Source organism: Taudactylus pleione, unplaced genomic scaffold (genome assembly GCF_031769625.1).
Source record: "Taudactylus pleione unplaced genomic scaffold, aTauple2 ptg000211l, whole genome shotgun sequence".
In the NCBI taxonomy this organism is placed as follows: domain Eukaryota; kingdom Metazoa; phylum Chordata; class Amphibia; order Anura; family Myobatrachidae; genus Taudactylus; species Taudactylus pleione.
Genome location: NW_028284613.1, coordinates 489,946 through 502,141, shown reverse-complemented (window position 1 = coordinate 502,141; position 12,196 = coordinate 489,946). Strand labels below are relative to the sequence as shown.

At 50.2% G+C, this 12,196-nt stretch overlaps 1 protein-coding gene across 2 annotated transcripts in view; it reads left to right on the top strand.

The window, feature by feature from the left end:
• STAG2 (STAG2 cohesin complex component) overlaps positions 1–12,196 on the top strand; it is a 230,982-nt gene that overhangs the window by 139,843 nt on the left and 78,943 nt on the right. For both annotated transcript variants that reach the window (XM_088478188.1, XM_088478189.1), the window contains exons 19-20: positions 9,777–9,866; positions 11,531–11,734. In XM_088478188.1, coding sequence (XP_088334314.1) covers positions 9,777–9,866; positions 11,531–11,734 — 294 coding nt within the window. The remainder of the gene's footprint in view (positions 1–9,776; positions 9,867–11,530; positions 11,735–12,196) is intronic.

Here is a 12,196-nt window from a genome sequence, read left to right as displayed (position 1 = left end):
GCGCCGCGACGCCAGCACTGAACTGGGGATCGCGGCGGGGGAAGCCAGAGTCTGTACTAGCCGGACTCTGGCTTCCCCCGTGACTGCTGCCGGAAGACGCCGGGGAGATCAGGTAAGCCGCGCACCGCTGATTAGCGGCGGTGCGCGGGTTCCTTTCAAATGCAGTCCCATGCCCCCGGTCTAGGGGACAGACCGGGGGCGCTAGCGGTGGCGGCGGGCCCCCCCTCCAGCGGAGGCATACCCCGTCAGACCACTAGACCACCAGGGTTAATATCGCGGCAAGCGGGATGCCGGCAACCCGGGGGTTAATATGCTAGCCAGGGGAGGAAGCCTTCCCTGTCTAGCGGCTCCTCCCCTCAGCTCAGCGCGCCTTTCAGCTCGGAGTCTGGCGTCGCTGAGCTGCAGATACTCGGCCACTCCTCCTCTGAGGTCTCCAGCGGCCATTTTCTCTGTGGCAGCGTGGATACTCTCGGGGAGCACGCGGACCGGTCCCCCTGTGTACCTCTCCCCTGCAGAAGGACAGTGTACACAGCGCTATAGCCCTCCCAGACACTGAATCTGGGCAGGTTGATTGTAGTGGAAAGGTGCAGTGAGTATATCTTCCTGCATGGTATGTGACTTTTGCTAGTGCTGCCTGTCTGTGTCTTTTTTCTACTTACTGTCAGCCTGTACCTATCCCTTTCCTTCTCCTACAAGCCCTACAGGTGTGCGGGGGAAGGGTGTTTCTACTGACCTCACCTATATAGATCACGTATTTGTGAGGTCCGTCACATACAGTTGTGTGCTACACGGTGCCATATTGTGGGCTGTTGTTCAGCACACTGGTGAGTGCGCACGTTTCCTTCCTAAGTCATGTCTGAGGAGGAGATTGAGCACTCCGGGGCTCCAGCATTGTTCTCCTGCAGGCGCTGTTCTGCAGGAGTGGATAGGGAGGATTTGTCACAGGACGGCCTGTGCGGACGGTGCCAGGCGGTCCCTGGTACGTCTAAACCTCCCATTTCGCAGGAGCCACCATGGGCGATGTTTTCCCAGGTGCTGGTGTCCATCGCGGACCGTCTGTCGGTCCCGACTGCCGCCCCTACTAGGGCGTTGCCCCAGCCTGCCATCCCCCATTCCCCGGGTGTCCCACAATTATTGCAGACTCCCCCGGGGTCTCAGCCTGTTGGTCCCTATGCGGGGTTGCCAATGTATATTCAGTCCACCCCTGTGGCACAGCCGGCTGTGGTGCCGTTTCAGGCTCCTGTGACAGCTCCTCCACCCTGGGTGGATGCGCTTTCCCACACTGTCCAAGATTTGGCGGCAGCATCTTCGGCTTTTCAGTCGATGTTGCGCAGTGACGTGCCCTCCAGGGCGTCTAAACGCTCAGTCATGGCACAGGCTGCGCATCTTTCGGATTCTGAGGGGTTCTCGGATGATGGTGAGGTACAGGATGACTCAGCCTCAGATGCCTCAGTCCAGGAGGTAGACACTAAGTCTTCCATCAATGTGCGGGCTCTGGTTAAGGCGGTGCGGGCTATTCTTCTGATTGAGGATGAGGCACCCGCTCCCAAGTCAAGGTATCCTAGTTTTAAAAAAGCTAAGGTTACTTCTACAGCGTTCCCCTTGTCTGATCAGTTGACTGATCACATGGCGGTGGCCTGGCAGACGCCCAGTAAGCGTTTCCTGCCACAGAAACGCTTGGCGTCCAATTATCCATTCCCGGAAGCGCATTGTAAGAAATGGGAAACTCCGCCTGCAGTCGATTCCCATGTAACACGCCTCATCAGGAGTTCTACTTTGCCATTGCCGTCTATATCCTCGCTGAAGGATCCTACGGACAGGAAGGTGGAGACTTGTCTAAAGTCTATTTATTCTCTCTCAGGGGCTGTTGCCCGGCCGTCCATGGCCATCTCCTGGGTGGCCAAGGCCATTGAGGGGTGGGCCAACGCCTTGGAGGACACGTTTACGGATGAATCTCCGGACGTCCAGAGGGCGTTGTTAGGACAGATGAGAGATGCCGCCTCCTACATTGGAGAAGCATCTTTGGATGCTAGCCTGTTGACCTCTAGGGTTTCGGCGGCAGCAGTGTCTGCTCGTAGATCCTTGTGGTTGCGGTCTTGGAGAGCAGACGCGGATTCAAAGAAAGGCTTGGAGGCCTTACCTTTTAATAGGGAATTACTATTTGGTCCGGACCTGGACAAAATAGTAGATACCCTGGCAAAATCCAAGTCAGCCTTCCTCCCTTCAGCTACTACACCTGCTAAGGTCCGGAGCTCGGCGTTTCGTTCCTTTCGGGTTCAGGGCAAGGCAAAGGGTCAGTCCTTCCCGAGGCAGTCCGCACCCAAGACCGCCTCAAAGCCAAAGAAGCAAGCCTGGAGTGCTAGGCGCCCTTCTTCCAAGCCAGAAGATAAGCCTTCTGCGTGATGGGACGGGCCTCCCTCTGGGGGACCCCAGAGTGGGAGGCCGACTTCTTCAATTCGCCCAGTGCTGGCACAATACCACCACGGATGCCTGGGTGCGAGAAGTGGTCTCCCAGGGGTACGCCCTGTCTTTTCGGCACAGGCCGCCTTGCCAGTTTTTTTTGCACAAGTCCTTCTCAGGACAAAACCAAGGCCTTGCAGGTTCAGGAAGCCATAGAGGCCTTGCTGACGGCGGGGGTCATTATACCCGTACCACAGTCTCAACGTGGGATGGGGTATTACTCTACGCTGTTTCTGGTGCAGAAACCCAATGGCTCTCATCGCCCCATCCTCAATTTGAAGTCCCTGAACAGGTTTCTCAGGGTTCCCAAATTCAGGATGGAAACTTTGCGTTCCATCATACTGGCGATGGAACCGGGGGATTATATGGTCTCCCTGGATATCCAGGACGCCTACCTCCATGTGCCTATAGCAACCTCGCACCAACGGTTTCTGCGGTTTGCTATTCTCCACAACCACTACCAATTCAGGGCTCTACCCTTTGGTCTCTCCACGGCACCAAGGGTATTTACCAAGGTGATGGCGGTCATGGCGGCTCACCTTTGGAGCCAGGGGATACGGTTGCTACCGTATCTAGACGACCTCCTCTTGCTGGCAAGCTCCCCGGAGGTACTGATCCAGCATCTCCACCTGACGGTCGCTTGTCTACAGGCGCACGGCTGGTTGATCAACTGGAAGAAATCCTCCCTCATCCCATCACAACGGATGGTTCATTTGGGGGCCCTGCTGGACTCTCGTCAGCAACGGACTTTTCTGACTCCAGAGAAGGTCTCCTCCTTACAGCTGCGGATTCACAGTTGTCTGAGCAGTGGCAGAGTGTCGGGGCACTCAGCGATGAGAGTTTTGGGGTCCATGGTGTCGGCATTCGACATGGTGGAGTTTGCCCAGTTCCATTCCAGGCCCCTGCAGGGGCTGATTCTTTCAGAATGGAACGGATTGCCACACAGGATCCGCTCTCAGATGCTGGTGTTGTCCTCGGAGGTGCGTCTGTCCCTAGCCTGGTGGCTGCAGACAGCGCATCTCCTGGAGGGGCGCCCCTTTTGGATCCCGGAATGGGTTCTGCTCACGACAGATGCCAGTCTCCGGGGTTGGGGGGCGGTGACAGGCTCCTTGTCACTTCAGGGTCGTTGGTCGGCGGAGGAAGCGATTCTTCCCATCAACATCCTGGAACTGCGGGCAGTATACAGAGCCCTGCAGTCGTCCGGCACCGCTCTTCACGGAAGGGCCGTTCAGGTGCAGTCGGACAACGCCACCACGGTGGCGTACATCAATCACCAGGGAGGGACTCGCAGTCGAGCTGCGATGTCGGAGGTGTCCCGCGTCCTGGCTTGGGCGGAGCGCTATCTTCCAGCTCTCTCGGCAGTTTTCATCCCAGGAGTCCTCAATTGGGAGGCAGACTTCCTCAGCCGTTACGATGTGCATCCCGGGGAATGGTCGCTTCATCCAGAGGTATTCCAACTACTCGTGGACAAGTGGGGGCTGCCAGAGCTGGACCTGATGGCGTCCCGTTACAATCACAAGCTGCCTGTGTACGGGTCAAGGACAAGGGACGCAGGCGCAAGTCTGATAGACGCGCTGTCGGTGAAATGGCTGTTTCAACTGGCTTACTTGTTCCCTCCGATATCTCTGCTGCCTCGGGTCCTGCGCAAGTTCAAACAGGACGGAGGCACACTGATCCTGGTGGCCCCAGCGTGGCCCAGAAGGCCGTGGTACTCCGATCTGCGGAGCCTGTCCATCGACGCTCCGTACCTCCTACCTCAACGGCGGGACCTGTTGTCTCAGGGGCCCTGTCTTCACCCGGATCTGGGTCGACTATCTTTGACGGCGTGGCTCTTGAGACAGCCGTCCTGAGGTCTCGGGGCTTTTCTAGCTCCGTTATTACCACCATGCTGAGGGCGCGCAAGCCTGCTTCCGCGAGGATCTATCACAGAGTGTGGCACACTTACTTTCAGTGGTGCGAGGCCAGAAACTATGATCCCCAGGTGTTCCGAGTTTCGCGTATTCTGGCTTTCCTTCAGTCCGGTTTGGATTTAGGATTACGTCTTTCTTCACTGAAGGTACACGTGTCTGGTCTGTCGGTGTGGTTCCAGCGCAGGATCGCTGCTATGCCGGACGTACACACCTTTTTCCAGGGTGTTTTGAGAATCCAGCCTCCCTTTGTGCCACCTGTGGCCCCGTGGGATTTGGCGGTGGTTCTTAGGGCCTTACAGGGTCCTCCTTTTGAGCCCTTGGAGTCAGTAGAGCTCAAGTGGCTAACTTTTAAAACTGTTTTCCTCTTGGCAATTGCTTCTGCCAGGAGGGTTTCAGATTTGGGGGCGCTTTCTTGTCGTCCCCCTTTTCTGATTTTTCATCAGGACAGAGCGGTGCTTCGCACTCGTCCTGATTTCCTGCCTAAGGTGGTTTCCAGGTTCCACATTAATCAGGAAATTGTTGTACCAGCCTTTCAGTCACCTGATCTTTCGGCTGGGGAGACTTCCTTAGACGTTGTAAGGGCACTCCAGGTTTATGTGGACCGGACTAGTTCTGTGAGGAAGTCGGATTCTTTGTTTATCCTCTTTGGTTTTCACAAGAGGGGTTGGCCTGCCAACAAACAGACTCTAGCCCGTTGGCTTCGTTCTGTTATTATTGAGGCTTATATGCAGGAGGGTTTACCTGTTCCAGCCTCTGTTAAGGCTCATTCCACTCGGTCCGTGGGCCCTTCTTGGGCTGCTAGCCGTGGCGCCTCTGCTGTTCAGCTCTGTAAGGCGGCCACCTGGTCTTCCATTCAGACCTTTTTGAGGTTCTATGCGTTTGACACCTTTGCCTCTCAGGATGCATCCTTTGGGCGCCGGGTTCTCCTATCAGCACAGGAGCGTCCCCGCCCTTAGTTGGACTGCTTTGGGACATCCCCAAGGTCACCCTGTGGACCCCTATGGACCCTGAAGTAGAAAACAAGAGATATGGTAAGAACTTACCTTTGTTATCTCTGTTTCTACGAAGTCCATAGGGTCCACAGGGCACCCGCCCTGACGCACCTGGCTTCATATGGGCTCTGTGACTGGTCACCGGTTTTCCGTCTCCCATTTCTGTGAGTATGGTTCTTGTGTGTTCCAGTCTTCCTTCTCTCTGTTTTGTCTCCTCCTCCGGCCTGGGCTGCTTACCAACTGAGGTGCCTGTGGCTCGGGGGCGGGGTATAGGGGAGGTTGGACCCAAGTGCATCCTGGGAGCAGCTGAAAGCTTTAACTCCGTGGTGCCCGAGGATCCAGGATCCAGCTATACCCCAAGGTCACCCTGTGGACCCTATGGACTTCGTAGAAACAGAGATAACAAAGGTAAGTTCTTACCATATCTCTTGTTATCAGATCAGCTAGTTGATCATATGGCAGCTGCGGCGTGGCAATCGCCTGGGCAACGATACCAGCCTCAAAGACTCCTGGCTTGCTGTTACCCTTTTCCGGAGGAACATTGTACTAAATGGGAATCACCACCTGCGGTGGATTCTCATATTACGCGCTTAATTAAGAGTGCTACATTGCCTATGCCCTCCATTTCTTCCCTTAAAGATTCTACGGATAGGAAAGTGGAAGTTTGCCTGAAATCAATATACTCTCTTTCAGGAGCTGCTGCCCAACCTTCCATGGTTATTTCATGGGTGGCCAAGGCTATGGAGCAGTGGGCTGATTCCCTTGAGGACTCCTTCTCTGCCGATGTTTCCAGATATCAGGTGACACTGGTTGGTAACATCAGAGATGCGGCCTCATATATTGGAGAAGCTGCTCTGGATGTCAGTCTCCTGACTTCCAGAGTCTCGGCTGCTGTTGTGCCGGCTCGCCGTTCCCTGTGGCTTCGCTCTTGGAGGGCGGACGCTGATTCTAAGAAGGGTTTAGAAAGCTTGCCTTATAATGGTAAAATCTTGTTCGGTCCTGACTTGGTCAACATTGTGGACATATTGGCAGCAGCTAAGTCTGCGTTTCTGCCTTCAGCGTCTACTTCTACAAAGCCACGGGACTCCTTCTTTTGTTCCTTTCGGCCCCAAAGAAAGCCTAGTACTGGTCCCTTTACCTCAGAGGGGGACAGGTTATTACTCTACACTCTTTCTGGTCCAGAAGCCGAACAGATCCCATCGGCCTATCCTCGATCTCAAATCCCTGAACAAATTCCTCAGGGTACCTCGGTTCAGAATGGAAACCCTACGCTCCATCATACTAGCTATGGAACCTGGCGATTTTATGGCATCACTAGATATTTGGGATGCGTACATACTTGTACCGATTGCTCCCCCTCTCCAGCGTTATCTCTGGTTTGCTGTACAACACCAGCATTTCCAGTTTCGGGCTCTGCCTTTTGGCCTGTTTACTGCGCCACGAGTGTTTACCAAGTTATGGCTATCATGGCGGCCCATCTGCGGGGGCAGGATGTCCGACTGCTACCATACCTGGACAACCTCCTGTTGTTGGCAGGGTCTCCAGAGATACTACACCACCATTTGCAGCTAACGATTTCTGTTCTTTTGACACACACGGATGGTTAATCAATTAGAAGAAGTCATCTATAACTCCATCCCAGAGGATGCTCCATCTGGGAGCCCTGTTGGATTCCCAACAGCAGAGGATCTTTCTGACAGCAGGCAAGATCTCCAGTTTACAGATGTGAGTACGCAGATGTCTCTACAGTCGCCGGGTGTCAATCTACTCAGCGATTCAGGTTATGGGGTCTATGGTGTCGACATTCGACATTGTGGAATATGCTCAGTTTCATTCCAGGCCTCTGCAGAAACTGATCCTCTCCAGGTGGAACGGATTACCCCATCAGTTAAAGACACAGACGATGGTGCTCTCTCCGGAGGTTCGTCTGTCCCTGTCTTTGTGACTACAGACGTTTCATCTAACCAAGGTGTGCCCCTTTTGGATTCCGGACTGGCTGATCCTGACAACAGATGCCAGTCCTCCGGTGTTGGGGCGCAGTAGCCGGTCCGCACTCTTTTCAGGGTCGTTGGACAACAGGCGAATCAGCCCTGCCAATCAACATAATGGAACTTTGGGCAGTCTACAGGGCCCTCAAACTGGCCAGACAGACAACACCATAACCGTGGCGTACATCAACCACCAAGGAGGTACTCGAAGTCAGGTGGCAATGACAGAGGTGTCATGCATTCTGACATGGGCGGAAGATCATCTCCCAGCCACATCACCTGTGTTAATTCCGGGAGTTCTCAATTGGGAAGTGGACTTCCTCAGCCGTCATGACGTGCATCCCGGGGAATGGTCTCTTCACCAAGAAGTGTTTCAACTCCTAGTGGACAAGTGGGGCCGTCCAGAAGTAGACCTCATGGCCTCCCGACAATCACAAACTGCCTGTGTACGGGTCCAGGACAAGAGATGCCGAGGCAATCTTTGTAGACACACTGTCAGTCAAGTGGACTTTCAAGTTTGCGTTCCTGTTTCCTCCATTCGCACTGCTTCCTCGAGTTCTTTGGAAGTTCAAACAAGACAGAGGCACGGTCCTGCTGGTGACACCATCTTGGCCCAAACGCCATTGGTACTCAGATATGCAGAGCCTCTCCATCAACGCTCCTTTCCTGCTGCCTCAACATCCGGACCTTGCCTATATCCGGAACTGGGTCGTCTGTCTTTGACGGCGTGGCCCTTGAGACATCCCTCCTAAGGTCCAAAGGATTCCCCAGCTCTGTAGTTAACACTATGCTCAGAGCACGTAAGCCAGCTTCTGCACTGATCTACTCCAGTGTGTGGCATACATATTTTCAATGGTGTCTTCCTAGAGGTTACGATCCCCAGGTGTTTCGGATTTCCAGAGTTTTGGCCTTCCTTCAGGCGGGACTGGATAACTGTCTCCGCATAGCATGTCTCTGCCCTATCGGTGTGGTTCCAGCGAAGGATTGCTCCTCTTCCTGTTGTCCGTGCCTTCCTACAGGGTGTCCTTCGGATTCAGCCTCCTTGTCCCCCCCCGATGGCTCCTTGGGATTTGGCTGTAGTTCTTCGGGCCCTCCAGGGCCCTCCCTTTGAACCCCTGGATTCAGTGGATCTCAAATGGTTGACGGCAAAGACACTGATTTTTCGGGCCATTGCATCCGCTAAAAGAGTGTCAGATTTAGGGGCCCTCTCCTGTCGCTCCCTGCTTCTGATATTTCACCAGGACAGGGCTGTGCTTCGGACTCGCCCTGGTTTCCTTCCTAAGGTTGTTTCTAGTTTCCACATTGATGAGGAAATTATAGTTCCGGCCTTTATATCTCCAGACCTCTCGGCAGGTGAGGCCTCTTTGGATGTGGTCCGTGCCCTCAGGTTTTATGTTGGCCGTACCAGTTCCCTTCGGAAATCGGACTCCTTATTTGTCCTATGTGGATTTCACAAGAAGGCTTGGCGAGCCAATAAACACACATTGGCTAGATGGCTTTGTATGGCTATCTCAGATAGGGCTCACAGAAGGAGCTGCATGTTCAAGATATGTTTTAATCCGTTTGGAACTAGAGGAATGAATTCAGCTCTGCAATCTCCAATCCCTATGTGGTGAATGCTCTTGCAGCTGCCTGAATTCTGCCCGACCCTTTCACACGCACTCCTGCAATGTTCATGTAAGTTTTTGTGAGTCTCCCAGTGCTACATCTCCTGCTACCAGCACTCCAGTCCAGGGAAGGCAAGCCTGTACATTGCACAAATCTGCCAATTCACTAGACCAGTGGTTCCCAAACTGGGTGCTGTAGGGCTCTTGCAGGGGTGCCTCAGGTTGGTGGTCCAGTACCAAATAACATTTTTAGTCAGTGTGCTAGGCAAAACCAGTGCTAACGACTGGCATTCAAAAAAATATGTGGACAAAAAGAAACTCAGCCCTGTCAACCACTACATAACTCAATCTAAGGGTGACTTATAAGCACAATTTACTTAAATTCATTTTTGCTGAGTTTCTCAAAGAAAACTTTTGGCCCAGGGATGCCGTAGAAAAAATGCTGATACTTTAGGGCGCCTTAATTCAAAAAAGTTTGGTAACCATTGCACTAGACAATTAGGGTGAGTTATATCTTTGTAACTTTACCATGATGTTTTGTATTTAATACAATTGCTCAACATGCTTAATGCACATACCATTGAGTTGTACATTCCACACATTACCAGCAGCATAAATAACACTCCATCACTGCAGCTAATGGGGACCTGAATGAAGTGTAGTGTTCTATATTTGAAATTATCATATGTTTAGTTGCTTCCATGATTACAAAAATATTGTCTAAATACATTTTGTTTATAGCTGGTGTGTGGCTTATATTGCTGCTAATGTAGTTGTGCTTGCATTATTATTTAATGTTTTTTTTATTTTTTTATTTAGTATTCTGTCGATGCAGAGAAGGTGACAAATCTTCTGCAGTTGCCACAGTATTTTGACTTGGAAATTTACACAACTGGGAGGCTTGAAAAGGTAACTGTGCAGTGGTTATATAGAGTTTTAAATTGTGGTTTTCAAGATGAATATAGTTTTTAATTTTGTGCTCTTAAAAATCATGGATTGTCTTTAAAGTTTCTATCCATGACAGCTGATCATTTTTGTTTTGCAAACTTTTCAGATTAAGGGGCTAATTTATCAATGAGTTTTATTATATGCAACGGGTGTTAAAATTCGTTGTGCATGATGATGATACTCCAGCCAATCTGCTCCTGTCATCTGTTTGAAAAGAGACAGGAGCTGATTGGCTGGAGCGCCATTATCATACGCAACACGTTTTAAAACTCATTGCACATGATAACTCGTTGATAAATGGTCTCCTAAATTAGATAACGTCAATTTTGGAAAGTAATATATTGGTCACAAATATGAAAAACTTAGATAACCTAAGTTCCACTTATATTGCAAATTTTACATATTTGACATCAGTAGCTACCATTAGGATTATATGGCAGGTTACGCAATGTATTTCGGGGTAACATACTTTTTTCATTGCCCCAAATTAGCTGTTGCAATCCAATATGGCTTTCTCAATTTCCATCAATCATTGAGATAGTATTCGACTATGCGGGGAATTCAATTATCTGCAGTAAATTAATGCGGGTTAATTGTTCCCACGGGACTGAAGTGCGGTCGCCGGTAACTATTGCTGTGGATTTTTTTTCTGGGACCTCCCGCAGGTTCCCAGAAAAAAATCCACGATAAATCGTTTTCACAATGTCGCCAGCGAAAACGCATAGGTCCATGATCTTATTACGGATTCTGGCCCTGATTCAGAGCCGGACGGTCTTTCAGAGCGCTCGCTCTGAATCAGGGCATTTTTTTTGTTTGTTTGTTTCGGCCTCCTGGCCGCTCGCTTGCTGTGGGTGACCACCCACAGCTTTTGCGAGCGGCCAGGTGATGGTCGCGACCATCGGGGCTTGAGACGAGACCCTTGTAGTAGGGTTTAGTTCCCGCAAGCCCCAGTGAGCTTCCGGCTCTAAATAGACCCGGAAGCTCACCATTGACATGACTGGTGACGTCAGTGGTGCCTCCCACAAACGGCAGGCGTTCCTTCGGGAATGCCTCTGTTTGTGTAGCCACCCCCCCTGCTCGCCTCCAAAACGGGGCGGGCTGTCAATCATTATCGACAGCCGCCCTGTTTTGGTGCGGATCTCGCGCATGCCGGCGTGCGCATGCGCAGTGGGGGAACATCGACCCGCTTGCGAGTGCTGTGCGCTCGCGAGTAGGTCTGAATCAGGCCCTCTGTGTATTTGTAAGAATCCTGAAAATGTTTTGCATTAGAAGAATGGGCTCTTTATTAATTGTGCGCAAAAAAAGTTATTAAAATGAAGAACACAAAAAAAGGAAAAGTTTTTACAGGCTAATTGTTCCTTTTTAATTTATTCACAGTTTTAAACATTTTAAGCTGGTTATTGTTTTGTTTTTAAAGAAGTTTGGTAATAAATATGCTATAACTTAATCCAGTAATATTTTTAACTACATAGCATATTTTTAATTCTGTACATTAATTGTTATTATTGTAGACCAGAATTTATCGCTAGTTACCTTGTTGTAAATTTTTTTTTTAATCTATAGTAATAGTTTGAACAGAAAGGAACAGTTGATGTGTCACTGAATTTTTTTCTTTTATATCCAAGCATTTAGAAGCATTATTACGTCAGATAAGGAACATTGTAGAAAAACATACGGACACCGATGTCTTGGAAGTATGTTCTAAAACTTATCATGCACTCTGCAATGAGGAGTTCACGATATTTAATAGAGTGGACATTGCAAAGAGTCAGTTAATCGATGAACTAGCAGATAAGTTCAATCGTCTTCTCGAAGACTTTCTGCAAGAGGTTTGTAGATATTTCTTTATTCTGCTGTTTTAAATCTGACATTTCGAAGCACAATACTTGTCCATTTTCCTTTTATTTTAATTCATAAAAATTAGTTTCCGGTGTCTGGTAGTATTAGTAACTATATTAATTTGGGACTGTTTTGTACTATAATTGTTAGTGATATAAATTGTTTTAAATGACAATATGAAAGTCAATATAATTAAAATGGCGGTCAGATAGTGCTGGTGTGGCCTTATGAATGGTTGATTTCAAGGGTAATAATACCTCAAAAGAGATGGTCTGTTCAGTGTTATTCTATATATCATGATACTGTTTAAACGTAAAGTTGTACAGGTCCCAAGTTACATCGGGCCAGTAAGCGCAACAAGAGAGCTGTGAATCCTGCTTCCACATAGTAAAGTCACTTTCTTCTTCAGGTTCCATAGGGATCCACAGGGATACCATGGGGATAATGTTGTT